This window comes from Sphaerodactylus townsendi, linkage group LG09, assembly GCF_021028975.2.
Source record: "Sphaerodactylus townsendi isolate TG3544 linkage group LG09, MPM_Stown_v2.3, whole genome shotgun sequence".
In the NCBI taxonomy this organism is placed as follows: domain Eukaryota; kingdom Metazoa; phylum Chordata; class Lepidosauria; order Squamata; family Sphaerodactylidae; genus Sphaerodactylus; species Sphaerodactylus townsendi.
Genome location: NC_059433.1, coordinates 56,400,441 through 56,424,096, shown reverse-complemented (window position 1 = coordinate 56,424,096; position 23,656 = coordinate 56,400,441). Strand labels below are relative to the sequence as shown.

The following is a 23,656-nucleotide window of genomic DNA, read 5'->3' as shown; positions in this document are numbered from 1 at the left end:
CACCAAAATATGGTGGAACAAAAGCTTCCCCTGATGTTTGTATCCTGAGCTGGAGCATCTGTGAGTGGCCTGACAGATTGAATGTTTATTCAGTTCTACTGTTGTTGGTGGCAAGCATCCAGAGGTGGGATCCAACCAGTTCTCACCACTTCTCTAGAAGTGGTTACTAATTTTTTCTGAGTGCCGAGAAGGGGTTACTAAAGCAACCAATAGGGACTGGAGGTGCGTGTGTGCGGCGGCATCACTGTTTGAATCCCACCACCATCGGAACCTGTTATTAAATTTTTTGGATCCCACCACTGGAAGCGTCTCAATACTCTTGTGACTGGAAGTTTACACCAACTTCTCTTTGCAACTCTGCTGCCTCCACTTTATATTCCACCAAGCCTATGCATATACACTTCTATGAATCTGTGGGAGTGAACTCTGATTATGCAAACTCATGCAGAAATTCATTTTGTTAGTCTTTAAGGTTCTACGTCTGTTGTAATACACTATCATAGCATTTGTTCTTTATCTTGGCTGTTATTGTGCCACACTTCCTTGTTACACAAAGTTTCTGTTTCTAGAGTTCCCATCATCCAGTAGAAGAAGAAGAAGAGTTTTGGATTTATATCCCCCTTTCTCTCCTGTAGGAGACTCAAAGGGAGCTTGCAGAAACCTTCTCCTTGCCCTTCCCCTCTAGCAAAGACATCCCTGTGAGGTGAGTGGGGCTGAGAGAGCTCCGTAAAGCTATGACTAGCCCAAGGTCTGCCAAACATACGGGAATGTAGGAATTAGGGAGAAACCACATGCCAGTTCCACCTCGCCCTCTGGTAAGTGGGGGAATCAGCTTAAACCTGTTAAACCTGTGTGCTGCACCGAAGCGGCGCTATTCTAGTGGTAAAGATCTATAACAAAGAAGGGGCTCATCAAGACTTTATTCTGTACTGACATCATGCCCTCTTGATTTTCTCTGCTTAATGTATGTCTGCCTCAGAACGCAGGAGTCAGTTTTCGATAATGTTGTTTTCTTCATTAAGCTACCGTTTCCGCATTTCTTTTCGCTTCCATACATAACCCAATACATGTTATACAGGGGACGCCAGGGCACGGAAACAGGATTACGTGGATTACGAAATCAGGGCACCATAAACCCTGTATGCGCCACAAGCATGCAGTATACTAAAGTGGTGCCATAATTTATCTAGTTGTTTCGCAGGCCCCGCTAAGTATTATGTAAAGCATTTGCGTTATCGTGAACTTGGCTTCTGACACCTTATGCTTACAGGAGGAAGAAAAAAAGTATGCAATGCGGGATTTACTGCTTCTCTGTGTAGCAGACGGCATTCACCTCGGATCCATTACAGCACAGGAAGAGATCAGGGAAGTGGGTGGGTGTGGCATTTTTTACTTACCCCAAAGGAATGGGTCCTTTCCTATAGCAAAACCTCAGGAGGTCTTCGGTGAAACTTTATGGGATAAAAAATAGGGTTTGTTCCATTGTTAAGGTTTTAATAATTAAGCGACCGGACGCGCGTACTGTACGCGAAATTTTTTATTGTACAGCCATCATTTGAATATTCCATTTTATATTAATGCGCACATTTCATTGTTTTCAAACATCAGAGTTTTATTATTTTCGCCGATTTTAATCAAGCCGGTAAGTTCATTCTTTGTTAATCTTCTTCTCCATATCATTTGACTCCAGCTTCCATAAACCAGTCGCATATGACCGAGTATATTTTGGTACATTATAAAGAAGTATCCCAGTGTGTTGACTTTGTTCCCAGACCAGGCATTTCTGGATTGTCCATTTTCTTTTTCTTTCGGCTTAAGCTGTTAATTTGCATGTGCTGCTTTGATCATTTGGCTTTATACATATAATATATTTTTTATCACTTCCATCATATTACACCCGCCAGACATAAATCATTATTTTCATGCAATATTAATCTTCACCAGTTTCTCGATATAACATTACGGTTGTCCAACATTTTTCACTTCTACGTTCAAAAGTACATATATTATGCCTCCTGGACTTAGCGGTGGAATTTGGACTCAGGATCCTTCCCAATCATAATGCTAGTTGTTTTATTACCTATACCATTTCAATATTGCTTTCAACTCATATATTACTCAATCTTTTATATATTTTTCCAACTGTCTATTAGGGTACTTCAGTTTCCCAGTGTCTAGAAACAGCTTCCTTCTCCGATTTTGGGTCAAATGTTCTTTGAACCAATTTATTTGGCATTTTTATATACCATTTTACTTTCCAGCAGGGTACACATCAAATAAAAATTATAAAACAAATACTAACAATTCTAATAAAGGCAAATACAGGCAGGTTCTTTAGAATAAGCGGTTTTCTGTTTTGTAAAAAACTGAAAAATATTTCTGCAACTGAATTATTTTTCCCAATGATTTTTTGGCGAGCACATAATAATAGTGTATTTAGAAATTATTGCAAATCAATTCAAGTGTCTCTTTGGGAGAAACAGTAGAGTAAACTATAAAACAAAGGAATTGCCCTCAGCCGTCTCTTCAAACCTTAACAAAGCACAAGTCCCTGGGTGATCTGAAAGGAGCTTGGTGATCTGCGAGGAGTTGGGAAGAACATCTACCAATGGTAATTTGGGTGAGCGTTCTAGACCAGAGGGTAGGGAACCTCGCGGCTCTCCAGATGTTCAGGAACTACAATTCCCATCAATACTCATCCGGCGGCAAACGATGGCGCTGCTGGTGAAACTGATGATGAACTACTGATTATCGTCATATAGAACAAATTGGGGCTACCATGAAGTGGCAGTGATTGCCAGCAAAGAAAGCATTGCTGTGCCAGCGTCGTTAGTTCATACCCATCACATATTTTTGAAGTTGCTCAACATGGCCCTTTGTAATAAATCTGAGCCTTTACCAATGCGGGCACCGATCGACTGGTTTTCTGGTGCGAATACAGTTAACAAACGCGCCAGTCGAGCTCTGTGGCTTCTTCAGCAAAGGCCTAATACCACCACCCTGGTTTTGCATCCCGTCATTTCAACCTGGTTCCATGATGGATGTTGATAAGGTCCTTGGGATGTAGAAGAACCACACCCAATGCCATGGACTACATCAACAAACTATAGCGGAGTCACCTATTATAAATTGCCACTAACCGGGACGCACTTCCTCGCCAAATTCCGGGAGCGTTAACTGTAATGCTTAAAGAAAACATACCACAGAAAAAATAGTCTTAGCTAAATATAGTCTCTAATAAGTTTTTTGCTGAGCAAAGGGTCTGACAAACGCCAGTGGGCCGAGCTCCAAGTCTTCTTGGTTAAATCATAGACTTTTTTCCTTTTCCCTTTAGCTAGGACCGAGGTTTATAAAGGGCAGAATGACTCCTGCTAGCTTTGGTGGTATTTTGCCTGAGTCGGCATTAATAATACCACAAAAAGCTTCAATACTCTCTGTTGCTGTTGGTGATTTTGTTCTGGACGCTGGTAAGATCGTTGCCATCATATTTGAGGAACACTGGAGATGAAAGGAGATTATCAAAGGAATGGTTCAAATAATCCTCATGGGTCAAAGAATCAGAGAGGGTTGGTATTTGGAAATAATGGCAGGGTTATTGGCGGGGTTCCACAGGTGCAATTCTATCTCCCGTAGCATAAATCCTCTTATGTAAAGCCCTTAGGACCAAATCACTCTCACGTATGTTGGGGAATTTGAAACGTATCAACTCGCTGATGACAATACCAGTTTTATATAATCATGTCCAAATCTCCTTGTGTTGTTTTGAGGTGTGCTGGTTACCTGGCTAAAGTTGCAAATTGAAACTAAGCCAAGAAAGACAGAATGTACTTTGGAAGGTAGAGAGTCTTGAAAGGCACTGTTCTCTTTTGTGTTCAACAGACACTTGCTGACTCGAGGTTGAAGCGGTGCCGCCAGTTTAATGGGACGGCACGGTTGCGAAACACACCGATTGGAACAATTACCGGCGTGGTGGCGAACAACACTCAGAATGTTGCGGACTGTAATTCCATCAGCCTTAGCCTGTAAATTGGCGCTGGAAGGGCTGATAGTGATTCTCTGAAGCTAAATGGCTCCTTACCTTGATACGGTAATGCAACCCACCTGGATCCATGCCGCAGACGAACATTGCTGTTGCGCTCTCATCTCCTTCAAAATCGTTGGAAAACAGCCCAGTGCAAGAATGGCATGGCCATCATTGGGAACTAGACAGAGCATGCATATTATGCGTTTCTTATATACACTCCATTGGATGTTCATTTGTTCTTAATTAAGTGTTGTCAAGTGCGTAAATGGCGGTCTTGGTTATTAGGGAACATAATCTAGCCGCCAGGATCTTTCTCCTAGAAACCGCTAAACGCCCTTTCAATCTCCTTCACCGATTTTTTGGATTACTTGGTTCCTTTTGGGTTGATGATAGAGCATTGAAGTTTCTCTGAGATTCCTCTATAGGGTTGTAACCTTCAGATTAGGCTGGATATACCTCCATGATACAACTGATCTCTCAGACTTTGGGGCCTTGGCTAAGAATGATATAATCAATGACATTTTTTGTGATTGACATCCTGTACATGCCCTATATAGCTTCTGAACTACGGATAGCCAACTTCTGGTCGCGGTTGCCTATTTGCCTACCTCAGTCCGCAGCATCAGGTTGATTTGGAAGAGCTGCACCTGGACCACCAAAATATGGTGGAACAAAAGCTTCCCTGATGTTTGTATCCTGGAAGGCGGGGCATCTGTGGGTGGCTGACAGATTGAATGTTTATTCAGTTCTACTGTTGTTGGTGGTAAAGCATCCAGAGAGGTGGAATCCGGCTTCGGTTCTCACCACTTCTCTATGGTGGTTTCCACTAATTTTGCCAGGTGCGAGTTACCTAAAAGCAACCAATAGGGACTGGAGGTCGTGTGGTATACTGTTCCCGTTCCACCTCCATCGGAACCACGTTATTTTGGATCCCTGCAGGCGTCAATACTCTCTTGTGACTGGAAGTTTACACCAACTTCTAACGGCTCAACACTTGCTCCGCTTTCATTCACCGTACATACTTTGCTTCATAAGTCTGTGGGGAATTTGAACTCCGTTAAAATACCGACTCGTAAATTTCATTTTTTTTGGTCTTTAAGGTTCTACGTCTGTTGTAATACCGCCATCGCTTCTTGTTCAATAACACATCTTTGGCTTTCGTGGCCCGGTGCCCACCTTCCTTGTTCGAAGTTTCTGTTTCTAGAGTTCCCATCATCCGGTAGAAGAAGAAAGTTTCGGATCCCCTGCTCTCACAAAGGAACAAAGAAGGCCGCTCTCGCCCTTCCCCTCACAACAAACACCTGCCATTAGCCAAAGTGAAATTGGGCAGAAATCCGTGAAATTTCGACTGGCAGATTGTGTGGGAGTGCACAGGCTGAAATCTGAATTCCCTAGATGAAGCCTCCACGGCTCCAGCGGCAGAACTGAGAATCAAACCACGGTTTCCTCCAGATCAGGAAAGTGCACCAGCAACCACTGCTCTTAGCGCACTCATGCCACTGCTGCTTACCCCCATAATCTGTTCGTAAATGTGCACAATGTAAGCCCGTAAACAAGTGATATAACGCGTACTTCTATACACTTAGATAAAGCAATGAATTTACGCATCAAACGCTTCATTAGGTTTCGGATCCTCACTGTAGCCATGGCAAGTCAGACGTGAGTTGGGGGTTCTTCTTCATTTTCATATGTGCAGTTCTCAATTTGTACTGGAACTGGGTTATAGCGCAGAATTAGCTGCGGCGCCTCCCTGATCCTGTTACACGATACGCAGCAGTTTCTAAAACAGTGTTTCTTAAATGATGGGTCATGATCAAAGCAAAATACTGGGTCACGTAATGTCTGGTGCTGGGGTTGACCACCCCGCCTTGCTCAGAGGGCACCATCCACCTGGAGCCACACCAGCTGGGACGATACAGCAGCTTTGGGCCTCCTCCCTGGCCTGACGACCACCCAGAAAAGGGCCTCGGATGGAGCTGCAGCTCGTGGCAGATGCTGGTGCCGTGAAGGAGGTGGGGGCAGAAGCAGCACCTCGGGGAGCCTCCCTGATGATGACACGTGCAGATGAAGCCCGGCGTGGGGCTTCCTGAATATGAACAAGCCAGATGCATGGTGGGATGACATTCAAATTTGTTTTTATTTTACTAATAAATAGGCCATGAAAATTTGAGTGGGTCATGGAGGAAAGATATTAAAATAACCGGGCCATGGGGAAAAAAAGTTTGAGAAACACTGGTCTAAAAGAGATAGCGGTACGACTCAGTGAAGAAACATCAGTTCCCTGAAATATTGCCCATGTTCAATATTCAGGAGGCTACCTTGCCTTTTAAAAACACTTTAAAAACATTCCTATATGGTAGTAAGAATCTCTCTATTACAAGAAAAAAATACATTACCAGTTTAATGCACTTCTGTTGTCAAGTGTTCCAACAGTGCTTAGATTATGTTGAAAATCTGTCATTGTGCCACACTTCCTTGTTACACAAAGTTTCTGTTTCTAGAGTTCCCATCATCCAGCACTTTCCAGTCCATCATCCAGTCATAACACAAACATCTCATCCTTGTTAATGTTTCATTGCTGTAGGACTGCATCTTCACATCAACCCTATGTGGTAGCTTATTCCGAGACTAATTGGCCCAAGACCATCCAGCAAACTTCTCAGCAGAGCAACAATGTAAATTAGATCTGTCAGAATGTAGCCTAACACACTGACTGCTTCACTCCACTGTCATATAAGCTAGTGAAACAAGGTGATGGGAGGAGTTAATTCTCGTCTTGTGTAAGGATTGTCTTTCCTGCTCAAGTAATTAGTAATGACTTGTTCTTCAGATGAATCTCTTGGCTGGATTGAGACTCATTTTGGTCGTGTTTTCATCAGTATGGGTGGGATTGCTTGGGTTAATAATCCTGAACCGATGAGCAGTTCATCTTGGCTCATAAAGCTTTCCAATTTTGGTTAACATTGGATTAAAGTTACTTCGATAAAGCTGTCTGGTAAGGCAGAACAATTCTCCATGTGGTATTCTAAAAAAAAAAAAGAGGCATTCCAACTTTCTATGCAGAGTTTGTACTGTTGGTCTGCTATTAAAATAAACAAACTGTGTTCTTAAGGTTTCAGACTTCCTGCTCTGCTTGCGTGAGCCAATGCAATGTAGACTGTCACATGTTCTAATAGAGAGATAATCTCTGTAACTGGGAAGTTATGCAATTCAGGAGTTCCCCTTTCCTCTTTACTTTGGAGTCCTTTCAGATTGCTAGAAATGCTGTTATAAAAAACCATTAGTGTTAGTAACTTACAAAAACAGCTTTCTCTTGGGACCTTCACAATCCTACTTCTTTTGGGCCAATTAAACTGATCTGTTGCAGCAAAAACAGAATCTTCTGATCAGTGGTATTTCAGTTGCTGTGCTGGTTTTTTTGCTCCTTCTAAACCAGAGGTTCTTAACTCATTTGTGTATTTAGGCCAGAAAAGTAAAAATAGCACATACCACAGCTTGTACTGTTACTATTTAAATTGCCATTTTTTTGGGAAAAAGTCTATTTTTACTATTCAAAGGTCACCTACATATTCCCTAATACACTGCAATGAAATAGCCATTTCCAACAATAGTGATCTTGTCCCCACATTGTTTTTGATTTCAGTAAGGGTGTAGAGAAAATAATTCCTGAGCGAGAGAATCTGGTATAGTGTAGTTAGACCAGCCAAGATCCACACTCAGTCCTCTCCCCTAACATTATCTTCCAAAGGGCACAACTTGATTATGTGGTTTCCCCAGACACAACCGGAGCTATTTTACATCATGTCTTCTGTCGCTTTAAAAATGCTATGCTATCCTGATGCTATTCAGGATTGTACTCTCCTCAGAATTATACTTAGGAAGCTCCTGGCCTCCTTCCACTGTTTTTCAAGAACTCAAACCCTGGGACATTTGGGGTCTTAACAATTGTAAAAGCGGGGAAAGAGTCACCACGGTACTGAGCAGGTCCTCATGGCGTTTTTGAAGCAACAGAAAATAACGTAAAATGGCTTTGGCAACCCAGGGAAACAATCTAGTCTAGCTGTGCCCTGAGTGAACCAAAGCCAGTGGTTTTTCCTCAGTCTAAAACAGGCTTGCCAACTCTGGGATGAGAAATTGCTGGAGATTGATGGGTTGAGCCTGGGGAGAGTACAGTTTGGGAAAAGAAGGGATCTCAGTTGGGTATAATGCAGTAAGTCCATCCTCTAAAGCAGCCATTTCCTCCAGGGGGACTGAGGAGAGCAGTTATAATTCCAAAAGATCACCAGGCCCCACCTGGAGATTAGGCAACCCTACTACCTCACAGGGTTGTTATGCATATAAATGGAAGATTTAAGAGCCACATATGTGTCCCAGAGCTTTTCGGAAGAAGGTGGATAAAAATGTAACCAAATGTATGGGGTGGGGGAAAGTATAAAGACTTCCTTTTGGATGTAATATATTTTTTAAGTGTTTTTAGGAGCATTTCTCTACGTTACTATTTTGCATCATCTAATAAATGAAACACATATTTTATAAGTAAATAATAACTACCACAACATTATCTACATATAGTGACTACCTCTTGGTGGTCTACCACATTTATTTATTCGTCATTCAGCAGTGAGAGGTGCAGTCAACACAGCCCAGTGTCCTCCAGTATTACAAAATGACCACCCCACACCCCGCCCAGGTTCATATTTTTAGCTGGCACTGGTGTCAACCAGTTTTTAGTTTTTTTAATGGGGGGAGAAAGAAAGAATGTTTTAAGATTCCATATATACATGTGATCTAATAAGAGAAAAGGAATCAAAGCATCCAGGATCTCCTAAAAGTGAGACACCACACAAATGACCAAACTTGATGAATGGTGCCCTCAGAGGCACACATTCTTTTTATTCTTCCCTGTTTTCCATTTTTGCTTTAACACAGTTTTGTTGATTGCTGAAATATGCAAGAAATCTAGTCTATGAAAAGAAATCTTATGACTCCCCCTACTGGTGGTTCTAAAACCAACTGTTTGGAAAACTAAAATAGAGGATTGAATTCACAGCAGACATTTTTCTTAAATACTTCATGACTTCCAAATGTTATCAGTCATGGCAAAATAATATTCATGTATTACATGGTGGAAAGATGATATATATAGAAATGGTCCAGTGGTTAATGATAATCTCAAACTGATAGAGCTGAAATGGAAAGGTGGTGTTTCTTTTACCTGCTCTTTCACCTGACTGTTTAAGAACAGTCTATAGAAGGATAATATAATGGCCTTGTTGTAAATAATATTTTCAGATAGTTGTTTTCACATAGTTGAGTGCAGTGGTGGGATTCAAATAATTTAACAACCGGTTCTGGTAGTCGGAATTCAAATAATTTAACAATTGATTGTTTACAAGCACCATTTTAGCAACCTGTTCTGCCAAAGTGGTGCAAACCTGCTGAATCCCTGGTTAAGTGCCTAGAGTGGGTTTGAACCAGCACCTCTTTCTGAATTTTTATTAGCCATTATTACTTTTTCTCTCTTTTTGAAAAGATGAATACTAAGCATATCAGTACAACTTAAAAGCATGAACAAATAATAATAATAATAGATTGGTGCTTACTACTGAACTGAACTGAACTGAACCCTTTAATGGCATTCAAATAACAATAATACATACTTTTAAAAGTATACATATATACATATATATACCCTCTAAAATGATAGATTAAAAACTGTAATGTTTCAAAGGTTACATTAAGAATGCCTTGCAATAAGGGATATGAATATATTACTATTAATTTTTTTAAAATGTTACCAGAAGGTCATTTGTATGCATTATACAACTTGAAATTTAATAAACATATTAATATTAAAAAAAGATTCCACATCTAAAAAAAAAAAGAATGCCTTGCAATTACAATACAGAGGAACCTGGCCGTCAACTCTATGACTTCTCTTGAGTCATTGTCCAGAAGGAAGAGGGTTTTCTATTGGTCTGTAAGAATGCTGTTATCAATCAGCAAAGGTGCCAGAAACTTTCCCCTGGCTGCATTATATAAAGGACAATGGTGAAGGATATGATGAACTGACGCTTCAGAATTCATGTTACAAATGCAAAACCTTTCATGGCGTGGTATTTTCATCTTCCTACCAGATCTCAGGGAAGATGGCATGATGTTACATCTCGCCAGGGAGATTGCACAGTAAAGTTTGGGTAAATATAAATAGTTGGGTATATTTGTTTTCTCCAAAAAAATGCCAAGATACAAATGTGAGCAGAATCTACTAGCTTGATCAATCAGAGTCTGATGTTCTAAATCATAGAGTCTGTCTCTGATTCTGCTAAACACTTCATTAGAGGACAGTATAACTAAGGAGTCTACTGGAAGTCCCATGCTTCCTAGTTGGCCTTCAATATGGGTCCACCATTCCAAGGAATGCAGTATAGTTAGGGCCTGGTTTGAGAGACTCTGCTATCATAGGTGAAACAGAAGCGGGTCCAGTATTTAAAGGTAATACACCAATCCCTGGTTTCAAGTAGAGGCTGTCCAGTTTCCAGACATAGAGCAGCAAAGGGCACCAAATGAGGCAAGCCAAGTGCTTTATACAGGAAATTAGACTGAATGCATTCAATGTCCTGGCTCCATGCTTGGATCCAGAGAAAAATACCATAGAGAAGCTGTGGGCACACTTTGGCATTGAAAACTTTTAATGCCGCCAGGAGATACTCATGTCCTTTTCTTTAAAAGAAGCGTAGAATTGCCATTGTAGTAGTTTCACTAGTTACTATGGCTTTATTCCTTTGGGCAAACCATCCTGCTATAAAAGAAGAAGAGTTTGGATTTATATCCCCCCCTTTCTCTCCTGTAGGAGGCTCAAAGGGGCTGACAATCTCCTTGTCCTTCCCCCCTCACAACAAACACCCTGTGAGGTAGATGGGACTGAGAGAGCTCCGAAAAGCTGTGACTAGCCCAAGGTCACCCAGCTGGCGTGTGTGGGAGTGCACAGGCTAATCTGAATTACCCAGATAAGCCTCCACAACTCAAGCAGCAGAGCTGGGAATCAAACCTGGTTCCTCCAGATCAGAGTGCACCTGCTCTTAGCCACTATGCCACTGCTGTTTAGGTATTTAAGTAACTTAACCTGTTCTAGAGCCACACCATTGAGGACCCATCTTGAAGGATGCCATGTGCTAGTAAAAGACATGATCTTGGACTTAGCATAATTGAGAGTCAAGTTGTTGAAGTTGCAGTACTCAGCACAGCAAGAGAGAAGAAGCTTATGACCAACTCTAGCGTGAGAGAGCAAGATCATATCGTCTGCGTAGAGTAAGATAGGGACTCTCATGTTCCTGATAGTAGGACAGTGAGAATCTACTTTTTGCAGGGTAGAGGACTAATAATTAAGAAAGAGGTTAAATAGTGTGGGAGCCAATACACCCCCCTCATTTAAACCCTCTTTCTGTGGGAATCTTGAGGGTAAGAAGCCCATCATTTGTGTGGGTGTTATTAGATACCTTCTGTGTGTACAGAAACTAAGACCTCTTTGGGCAAGTGGAGCTGCCTCATGCCAAGTTCAATCCATGGTTTATCTTGGCTCAGTATTGTCATCTAAATACTGGAAGTTATTCAGGGTCTCATGCCAGTAAATTTTATCTACATTTCTTTATGAGTTATTTTAACTGGAGATTGAACCAGGGCATATTTGTCTACAGACAGTACAGTCACTAAGCCCTAGCCTAGTCACTCTTCACATTTCTACAGCTCACCCACACTGTTGCATTCTTCTCTGTATTTGCCTTTGTTTCCCTTCAAAGTAACCTCACTGTGTCAGACAGTTTGGATTCTATTTTACCTATTTGCCGTTTGCCATGGGGTCATCCTTCTTTACTGAGTTTTTCCCATGAACATATGAAAGCAATGTGCTTGTTGTCTGAAACTGCAGCAGAAATCCCAGAATATTTATAATTGATGAACAGAGGTCCACAACTGTAAGACAAGACAGAATTGCCAGTATGCTGGGCATTTTAAAATATTCTCTACTTTCATTTTGTAAACATGTTTAGTTTTTTACAGGTATTCCACACCCAAAGGGCATACCTCTGAAATAGTTTCCCCTAATAAATTAACCAGGATCAAGTAATCAGACTAATTCACTTTTCATCTGGTATATTTTGTTTCCCACTTTTTCAAATATTTTGTCTCCTTAGCTTGTTAAAAAGCATGGTGTAGTGTTTAAGAGCAGTAGACTCTAATCTGGAGAACTGGGTTTGATACTGTGCTCATTTACATGAGTGGTGGACATTAATCTGGAGAACCAGATATGATTCCCCACTCCTTTACATGAAACCTGTTGGGTGACTTTACAAGAGTTCCACTTAAAATGAAGAAACAGTTTTTTGTTGTGTCAGTCTTAAGAGACTTCTCTTAGTGCCTCACTCACTTGCACCAGAGTGATCCTATAACCCACCAGATGGGCAGCCTATCCAAGGGGTCATGCACCCAGCCAATGTGCCATGGCTGCACCAGGCCTCTGCCCCTAAAGAGGCTTCCTGGTGGCATATTGCCTCTCTAGACTCTTCTGTTGGTTGGGGGGGGGGGGGAATCTGCTGGAGGTTCCCAGCCCTAGACAGGTCCGGCTGGTCACTACTAGGGCCAGGGCTTTTTTGGCCCTGGCCCCACCTGGTGAAATGAGCTCCCAACCGAGATTAGGGCCCTGTGGGACATCGGTGAGTTCCGCAAGGCCTGTATGACCAAGCTCTTCAGCCAGGCTTTTATATCTTGCCAGTCAGCCTGACCAGAACACTGTGACCTCCCATGGGTGCCTATTATGGAGTTCTTATTGCCATCTGTTTATCTATTGTTCTACTGTTTTAAGTTTTTAATTGGCATGGTTGCTTGTTTACACTGGTTTTATATTGTATTGTTTTATTTGGTTTATACTGATGTTCGCTGCCCTGAGACCTATTGGGAAGGGCAGGATATTGAATGAATGAATGAATGAATGAATGAATGAATGAATGAATGAATGAATGAATGAATGAATGAATGAATGAATGAATGAATGATGGGAGGCTGGAAAAGCAAAAAAAAAGCCTCCTTGCTGCAATGAAGTCCACATTGGCCATAATAGACTTACAGCACCCTTTTTGGTGCTGTAAGTAAGAGGCCCTGTCCATTGGCCTAATGTGGTGAATGGATAACATCGGCTCCTCCCCAGCCACGTCCTTGCTACACCGGGCACTAGCGCTCATGCCAGGTGCTGCACCCCAGAACCAGGGAGGATTGAAATGCTGCACACTGGTGAAATTGCCCTTCCTCAGGGGTAAGTGCTCCAGGGAGGACAAATTACTGGCACAGCCACATGCCGCTCCCATGGGCAGATCCCCCCCCCCCCATGGGACTTTCAGTCTTAAGTGGATTCTGCACAGGCCAAAAACAGCGGTGTGAAAATAATTTAAATGGTTTAAAACAATGTAAAAGGGTTTACACAGTTTTCACATCATTTTCATACCGCTGTTTCTGGCCCATGCGGAATCCACCTTATACTTCTCTAAATTCAATATTGGCTCCACGCAGTTTTGTCTCTTGCCCATCCTATATCTCCTAAACCTCAGATCAGTTTTTTTTTCCACTCCTGGCACCACATCTACAGTCTTGAAATCAAAACTTTGCAGCCCAACAGAAGTCATGTCACAGCACATCAGAAGACTTCCTCATTTAAAGCTACAAGTGAACTATAAACTGTACCTGGTAAATCTGCATTTCTGAGAGACCTTTAAATTATCTGCTATTACAGTTCTTTGATTACTTTCGACCTTCACTGATAAGTGTTAATCAGTTCAAGGCCACTGCTTCAAGTGTCTAATACAACTTCATCCTGGTCTTTGCAGAGGTTCTGGTCTGAAATTTTGTCCAGAAATGGTTAATCAATAGCTTATGTAGGTTATTTCAGTTCAGTGAATGGGCACTCACTGAATATAAAAAGTGGCACTTTCACATCTTCTGAATCATTTTCAGACTTTGGTATAAACTCTTGTAAATTTACCATAGTTCCTTGAAATGCCTGCAATATCAGCATTGCTTTTCATATGGGAAATAGTGATAATGTTGTGCTGTAATTTGGTGTTCATTCTAGGAATAAGGAGGAGGTAAGAATAATTCTTTTAAAAACATGTTTTGATGAAGTCTGAGCTTTCCTCAATTTATTTATGTATGAATGTATGATTTAAACAATCTTTTATTAAACAATGCTTTTATTAAACATACCAATATTGTTTAAATCATACATTCATACATTTGTACATTCATACAATCATACATTCATACAAATTTGTAGGCATTTGTAAAAAGTAATGCTTAAGTTAGTAACTGTAATGACTCACTTTCCAGGTGGACATGCATTAAGAATGATCACAGATAGACTCTTTGAAACCTTGCCACAAGTTTGAAAAGATTAAGTGTGTATAAGAAACATTTTAGGCATGTGATCAATTAAATTATATGACTTGAAATACTGGGCTTTTCAGAACTTGTGAACACGGCCATTCAGGTGAAATCAGCCAGCAACATTGTCTGCAATGCATTGTCATTATTATCTCATTTTCTATATTGCAAATATTTTAGTAATTAAATCTGTAATTACATTGCATAGGTTAATCATTTGATTTAATAATTGAAAAAACGAATAAAAAGGTTAAGTTTTTGGAACAGAATGAATGCATGTATTTGATATTTCTCTGTAAGACTGATATCTTGTTCTCTTTTTCTAGCTTCTTGCTTTTATAATGGGAGATTAAAAAGTGATGGAAGTTATCTATGTGTACTGTCTGTTGCATGATAAGGGAATACCATGCTACATAGTGACATATTCCAAATATTCAAACAAAGCAATTCATGCAATGATATTGCAATTCAGGATACACACTAAGCCTGTTTTTGCTGTTCTGTGCTCACAACAATGCAAGAAAACCTTGTTTCAGGAATGAAACCCAAAGTCTGAAAGCTGTTAATAATAATCATTTGTCTATCAATTATGAGTTTAAACTATTTAATGTGATCTGGAAATGGACAAGCCAGTAAATAATTCTCTACCCGTGAACTCCCATTAGCATCTGATAATATTGTCTTTCTTCCAGGTATTCTTTAATATTACAAATCTACTTTTCTGCCTATTTTGCATAAATTCACTATGTTTTCAAAATGTACTTGATTTATGCTATTTTATTTTAGGATTTATAGAACAATGTTTTCAGACAAACTTCTAAATATCTATTTATATGCAATAGTCAGAATTACATTATTATATCATTGTTAAAGACATTCCAAAAATGATACTTTTTAATATGGATTTTAAATTTTCCAATGGCTGCATTGGACAAACCTCAATTTACATGGACCCAGGGGCGCACTGGCAATAGGAACATGAGGTAACCCATGTTCTCTGGCGCAACTTATCTGGTCCTGTGGGAGGTGCAAAATCACCCCCCAAAAACCCTTCTGTGCACTGTGCAACCTCCATCAGTGCTGCTGTGCCAACAGTTAGCTGCCTCCATGCTGCCTCATCTTTGGCCTTTCTCGGCCCCACCCACATTGTCTTGCTTCAGCCTCCTTTGGCCCAGCCCACATCCTCCTGCTCAGCTCAACTGCCTCAGCTTTGGCATCCCTTGGCCCCACCCACATTGTTCTGCTGCCTCCCTGCTGCCTCGTCCTCCCTTGTCCTGCCCACGGCTTGCTCTGGTAACTGAGGCTTTCCAAAAGAGGAGTGTCGGCGCTGCCCCCAGCAAGCAAAGCAAGTCGGGGGTGCCAGAAATGAGGCATGGGCCAAGCAGCAGCTCCCAGCCACATGTGACACACCCCTTGTGCCTCTCTGCCCCCCAGCAACAGCAGCAATACAAGTCGCAACCTGGTATTGTGTGTGAGGTAAGGTAAAGTCCTGACTAAACTAGTTTGGGAAATGTTTTGCTGGGCGTGAAGCTGTACTGTAAGTTACAGAGTCCCCAACATGGTACTCACTGATGCATTTTCTGGCATTTTCTGGAAAATATGTGGAGACAAATGGGGCTTTTATCCAGTAAGCCTTCTGGTTGACCTCTGGAAATCTGATTGGCTGTGCAGATTGAAAGGCATTCTGTTGAACTAAGCTTCAGCCTGGAATTTGAAGAGTTACTAATAGGTTAATGCATAACCTTGCTCCCCAACATTTTGTGGTTGTTTTTGCCTCTTTTGGTAGCCATTTTATAGTTGTGTTTGTTCCTACATCCTGTATCAGAATACCAAAAGTATCCGGAGACTTTAAAAGGTTGGTGACCACTGTTCTACATGGTTAACTTGATATATGGATGGTGTTTATATAATTGTGGTTTGAGATCTTGATGATCATGGGGCCATTAATGTGGGGGGGGGGGGCATTTTATTTTTGTATACCAAGCAAGATTATCTTGATAGTCTTTGCAATGGACCACAAAGAATCATGTTTTTAAGCGATGTGTGTGATGAGGTATGCCTTTAAGAATTTGAGTTGATGGGCAGAGTTAAGGTAGAATTGGAAAAAGCAGGTAGAGCTGGAACTGGGAGAGTTAAGACTAAAAGCTTCTGAATAGCTGTTAACTGTTCTAATTGTTCCTGTTGCTAGTTATAAATAAACTTGTTTAAACCACAATGGTCATAATTCTGCCATCTATCACGACAATGTGAATGTGGCTGGGGGACATGCAAGCATGTGGGGGAAGTGGAGGGGGGATGGGGGTGGGGAGTGGGAGGTGGTGTGGTGGGCATACCAATTAATGTTTCAAATTATGAATTGGAGGCAAACTGACAGGGTGATTGAGTCATTTGCCATCATGTTATTCGCTCAAAGAAAGGACCTGTTTATTCACACACACACCACCCCCACATATGCACTGGAAGGCTGCTTTGCCACAAGATAAAAGAGGCTCCGTATTAAATGTAGGACCTTGGCAGTGTGTTTTGCTTTTCAATTTAATGATAGATATTACAAGGAAATGGAGATTGATTTTGTTCAGGGAGTAGAGCCAGATAAAACAATAGAGAAGCAAGTTTATAGAAAGGAACAGTGCTATCGTGAGAGATTTCCAGCTGTTATTTAAGCAGGAGGATACACAGTCACTCTTTCCATGGTCAAGCTGCTTGTGGTGAACTTTTGGATTTGGAAATTTGCAGGAAAAAAATGTGAGCTGTTCTTTCTTTTGAACCATTGGTGTTGCCATTATCCTTCTCTTTTTCTCTAATTTTTAAGCAAATGATAAAGGGCCTGATAACTAGAAATGCAACTGTGTGTGCTGAATTGTAGACTTCTTCAGGAGTGTCTAATGGCTAGGATTAAAGTTGATAAACAAACAGTAAATTCTTAGCTCAGCTTAGCTCAGCTTGTGCACTGCCACGCGTGCCAACTGGCCTCCATGTCAACACCGTCTTATATCAGCCTCTATACCATGTTTGCGCTGCCTGCCTCTCTACAATTCACAGCGTTCTCCTGCATTGGCAAGTTTGTTGGAGATGTAAAATGTTCTTCATTTTGAAAACATCAAAAAAATTTTTTTCCACTGTGTGGCATGGTGTTCAGATTTGTGGATTGGGGCATGTTCTTTAATGTGATGGTGACTTTGAAATGACCTGGTGCAAAAAATCATTATTTGGTAGCAGCATGAGAGGGCGGTTGCCCATGTTGGGGAGGGGGGGCAAAACTCAATTTGCTCCATTTTCCCTAGATGTGCCTCTGTATGGACCACCATAAATGTGTGTCCTGAAGAAACTAAAAGGCAATGAATTGGTTATAGCAATTAGTAGCTCTGGACTGAGCTGCAAGTTCTGTGTTCATATCAAAAAATGCAACCAGTTAGCTCAATGAGATTTGCATTGAAACCCTAAGCAGAGTTATGCCTTCTAAACCCAGTAACTTCAACTGATTTAGAAGGATGGGTGTAACTGTTTAGGATTATACTATGATGCATGTATGCACATTGGCATTAGACACATATGTGAAAGAGTGCTTTCAAACATTCGTCATCACTGGTATATTGAGACATTTGTTCATCTGTGGATTATTCAAGCAGATAGACTTGATTTCTTTTTTTAAAAAGCACATATCAATATTAGCAGACATATTGTCCAAACAAAATGAAATTGCCAAAAGTTGAACCAAGTAGATGTGCTGTTCATTTTACCAGACAGGTTTGCCAGGGTTTATCAAAATGCAGCTTCTTTTTTATTCAAAAAGCAAACCATTCTTTGAAAAAGACTCTGCCACAACACCCATTCTCCAATTCTCTTATATAGTATTAATTAGATAATAAAATGTATCTTGACAAACATATTTCACCATAAAATTCTATTTATGTTCAAAATGATAAGCCATAACCAAGAGTGAATGAGGTACTAGTGATATGTTTAAAATAGAAGATAAATTTCATTGAATTTGATTTACTGTATCTGGTTCATTCTCATTACTGAAGCTATAACAAGCTTCTGTACTGTGCTCAAGTCGTTATTTGCTAGTTATCTCCTGCCTCTTTAGTGGATTTATTACTCAGATGAGGGCAATTCCTTCTAGCAACAATGGAAATTGTGTGTTGTAAATAGAAGCTTCCATGGCGGATGTGAAGGTCAAATCTGAATTTATGGTCCTAATCTATGCCATATCCCTATTGCCTTTTGCAGACATCTGAATGAGCCTCCTCTGGAGAATGGGATGCTGCCATATCTTGGCTGTGCTTTGCAGTTTGGCTCCAATCCACTCAAATTCCTCAGAGCAAGACAAAAGAAATATGGTCCCATTTTCACTTGCAGATTGGCAGGAAAATATGTTCATTTTCTCACAGATCCTTTTTCCTATCACTCTGTGATGCAACAAGGAAAACATCTGGACTGGAAAAAGTTCCACTTCACAATTTCAGCAAAGGTAACATGTTCAGAAAATGAGATTATGTTCAGAAGTAATAAAACTTATTTTAAGTATTTTTAAAAGTGGAAATCCTAAAAATGTGTACGCAAATAACTAGATATAACTGGCACTGCCATCTAGTGTCATATAGGCAATAATGTTGCACCTGGTACCAGAGACATAAAGGACTATCAGATTCAGTAGGATCAAGGTTAATATCCCCATGTCTATATCTTTATAAATCAATCTATCTTCAAAAACGTAACGTTACACAAATAAAGTTGCATGGATAAAGTACACAAAAGCAGATTTTGCTTAATTAAAGAGTAGTAATCACAGATTAGTACAACATATGCTGGTATGTTTTCTTGAGCTACAGTATTTAACATAACTTTTTAAAGGCGTTTTCCAAGGAATTTATTAGAAACTGTTGTGATGGATTTCCACAGGCTATCATTTACATACCCATACCTTACCCATTTTTTTCTGTTAGATTAACTGCTACTGTGAAAACTCATATCTTCTGTATATCTTCCTGTATGTTTGGTTCCATACACATGACATTGGGAGTTTCAATTCACATCAGAACCAGGACGCAACTGTAGGGGATTTAAGTCTTTTCACTGTATCTTTCCCCCAGTCTGAAATGGGTCCAAGGAAGCATGGGAGAAACTGGTTTCAGATCAGGAAGATGGTGTGGGTGGAAATGGTAAACCAGTTTTCTGTACCGTGGAAGTTTAAAAAACAAATATTGGTTGCTCAGTTTATGGAATTTCCCAGCATCACATATGGTGAACTTTAGTGCAGCAAGCTGATACAGTCAGTTTCAATTCTGAACTAGAAAACTTATGTTTCACAATTTGAAAGAATTTTGTTCCAACTAAACACATAATAGATCTTGTAAAATGGAAGAAATTTAGGATGACTTTCATGTTCAGTATGTAATCTCATTCCCATCTACTCCAGAAAAATCAGAGCCTACTCACTGCTCTGGCAGAACACAATGAAAAGCTTTCTTCAGCTTAAATGGAAATCAATTAGAGCCCTAAGTATCCATTATTTATCATTATCCATCAGTAGGCCATGTATTTAATAATTTCTCTTGTGCTCTTCTTCTGTATTTCTATTTTAAATTATGGATAAAATCATCTGCTGGTGATTTCCTTGTACATTCATCTGAGTTTTGGTTGTCCTTCTGTTCCAAAGCTTTTCCCTGCCTTCCATGCTATTCATACCAAGTTAGCCCTCACAGTTTTCAGATTCAAACAGCCAGTCCAAAGGGCGCTTATGATTCAGGATGGGTGTTAGGGCAAGTGAAGAGGCTGTGATCAGCTTTCCTTAACATTTGATCAGCTTTCCTTAACATTTGCTGTATTTGATGACAGGCTTTTGGTCATAGAAGTATTGACCCAAAGGATGGGAACACCACTGAAAATATGCATCAGACCTTCACAAGAACCTTGCAGGGTAAAGCACTGAACTTTCTCAGTGAAGGTATGATGGAAAATCTTTCCTATGTCATGCTGGAATTGACTGCGTCAAAAATGAAATCCACTGACTGGGTAACAGGCAAGCTTTATGAATTTTGTTGCCGTGTGATGTTTGAATCTGGTTTTTTAACACTTTTTGGTACAGAGATTAACAGAAACAATGATAAGGTACATTCTAATCAAGAAGATCAAACAACACTTATTCTGAACTCTCTAGAGAATTTTAAAGAATTTGACCAAATTTTTCCAGCTCTTGTGGCAGGCCTACCTATCTACATATTCAAAGGTGCCCACAGTGCACGTGAGAAGCTGGCTGAATCCCTACTTCATGATAATCTTCAGAAAAGGGAGAACATTTCTGAACTTATTTCTCTCCGCATGTTCTTGAATGACACACTCTCCACTTTTGATGACAAGGAAAAAGCAAAGACCCACCTTGCCATTCTGTGGGCTTCACAAGCAAACACAATACCTGCTACATTTTGGAGCTTGTTCTACCTTATTAAGTAAGTAGTTGCACAAGTCATACTATCTGTAATAGAACTTCCCTATACATGAGCTGCTTCTTATGGTGGCTACCCAAAATTCTGCTCTTGGTTGATCGTCCACCATGTGATAGCTCACTATAGTATGCATCTTACTATTTGGAAAACTGATAGCCTGAGTTGTCCTGCAAAAAGATGAAAAACATTAAACCATGTCTCATTTATTATCCAGTTTATGGAAGAAATACCTGAATTTCCTGAGGCCATAATATTCAGGAAATGATCCTATACAGTTTCTTCATACATGCTATCAAATATGTATTTAGCCAGGTATGCCCCGCTTTTGTCCCCAATGGGGCTCCAAAGCAGTTTGCAGTAGCATTCTCCCCTTTTACTGTTAGACAGTAAAGACTCTCAACAACACACTAATTGGGCTTCACAAATTTAGTCTAACCAATAAACATCCTTCTAGAACAGAAAGCAACAATGCCTGCATTTACATTAATATGCATTGCAGACATGGTGGTTAATCATCTCAGTGAAAGTTGGCAATGCCATTTAGATTATCTTCATTGCATACACTAAGTTTCACATCACTTTAAAAATATATTAGTTTACCCTTATTTCAAAATAACAACAATAACAACAACAATGGTAATAGACACCCTGAACGCCATTCCAAAAACACTAGTGTAACACTTGAGACATCAGCAAAATCAACATCTGCCAGATTCAGAAGGCAACCCTTCTGGGATCCACACAAATACTACACCAATACATTACAACATCTTATGTCACTGGGTGAGGCTCAAATGGTAATAAAAGGCCAACAACCAGCTAAAGAACTGGCAGCTGTGATATTAAGCAAAATTAAATGATAATAATAATCCTTCAAGTCTCAACCAACTCATAGTGACCCCTCATGGGGTGTTCAAGGCAAGGGAAGAGGTGGTTTGACATTGACTTCATCTCCATAGACTCCCCAATCTCCCCTGGTGTTCTTCCATCCAAAAACCAACCATGGCAAAGCAGAGGCGTAGCTAGGCCAGAGTGCGCCCGGTGCTGTGGGGGGGCGGGGGCGCCGCAGAAGGGGGGCGGGGAGCACCACGGAAGGGGGGCAGGGGGCACCACAGGGGGAGTGCGGAGGAGCCACAGCGGGCCGGGGGAATTTTTCCACCCCCCACATGACCAGAATCGGTGCGCCCGGTGCATTGTGCACCCTCCGTCCCCTGGTGGCTTCGCCACTTTGGCAAAACATGCTTAGCTTCAGGCTCTGAAGAGATAGGGGTGATCTGGCTATTCAGAAAGTTGTTTTTCCCTCTATTCATCTGTAAATGTGACTTTATTGGCTGTGGTGGGGTGAGGTGGAATGAAAGGTTGTTGCTTGATCATCAGGAAGCTTAAATGCCAATTACATTTTGCAAAGACTGCAAGCTACTGCCTGATGATTAGACTCCTGATAAGGCCTGTTACTCTCACACACCTAGCAGAAACTATATCGATGGACTGTGACTAGCAGCTACATATCTTTTCTTCCTGGAGTCATTTATGAGCAGAAGGTCACAGTCACTCTATGCATCATGACCAGTATGTCTGTTTCAGGAATCCTGAAGCGAAGACAGCAGCTATGGAAGAGATACAACGGTTGCTGGAAGATACTGGTGAAAAAGTGGACTTGAATAGAAAGTATGTTTTCTTGAGTCGAAAACAGCTGGATAACATGCGTGTATTAGGTATGCTTGTTTAGCATGTAATAAGGTACCTGAAATTTCTACCACTATCCCATACTACTCCATTAGTGATCAATGATCATACTGTTCATATTTGGGTCTTTGTAAAGTGCCATCAAGTCGTAACAGACCTGAGAACCCCAGCAGGGACTTTCAAGGCAAGTGAGAAGTAGAAACAGTTTGCTGGTATCTTCCTGTGCAGTGTCTTCCAAGGGTCCCTTCTAAGTACCCACACTGCTTAGCTTCCAAGATCTGTTGAGATTAGACTATGCCATGCTGCATTCCCTCTCTGTTTATATTTAGGAACTAACATGAATTGTATAATATTCTTACTCATGGTCCCACCACAGCATATGTATTATACTAATCTGTTTCTAAACAGCTTCAATAGCATTTGATAGTAAAGAATAACATCCAAGGAATTTAATTCTTGTTAGTATTTATCTTCAAAATGTATCCTGTGTCTGTGTTAAAGTCTCTCTCTCTCTTATATCTCTTATATCATTTTTACACAGATAGTATTATCAAAGAAGCGATAAGACTCTCCAGTGCATCTATGACAGTCAGAGCTGCTAAGGAAGATTTCTCTTTGCAGCTAAATACTGGCTCCTACAATATCCGTAAAGATGACATCATAGCCCTTTATCCTCAGCTGTTACATTTTGATCCAGAAATTTATTCTGATCCCTTGGTGAGTAATTATGGCTTCATATATAACTTCAAAAATTAAAGAAGATGGTGTCTTCTCTTTTTTTTTTGCAATAAGGCATTTGGTGTCAAATACTGTTATTCTTCTCGAATGCATAAATTCTATGCTTTTGCTAGACAAACTGCAGATTGATGAGAGTTTTCTCATGGTGTGTTGGGGTGCAATGAAAAACAAACATGTAGCAGTCAGTTCCCAAGCAAGCATTAACTTTAATTAAAAAATAAGATCAAATATTGAAATGGGTATCCATAGTGCCTAAGGCCAAATTCACATAGCCAGTTTAAAACGCTTTTCATTCCCACTCCTGCTGATACTGAACAAATGAGAAGAAACA

At 40.5% G+C, this 23,656-nt stretch overlaps 1 protein-coding gene across 1 annotated transcript in view; it reads left to right on the top strand.

Moving 5' to 3' along the window:
* LOC125438770 (cytochrome P450 7A1) overlaps positions 1-23,656 on the top strand; it is a 40,831-nt gene that overhangs the window by 13,735 nt on the left and 3,440 nt on the right. The window contains exons 5-8 of the mRNA XM_048507289.1: positions 18,686-18,926; positions 20,294-20,904; positions 22,486-22,616; positions 23,129-23,304. Of these exons, the coding sequence (XP_048363246.1) occupies positions 18,686-18,926; positions 20,294-20,904; positions 22,486-22,616; positions 23,129-23,304 (1,159 nt within the window). The remainder of the gene's footprint in view (positions 1-18,685; positions 18,927-20,293; positions 20,905-22,485; positions 22,617-23,128; positions 23,305-23,656) is intronic.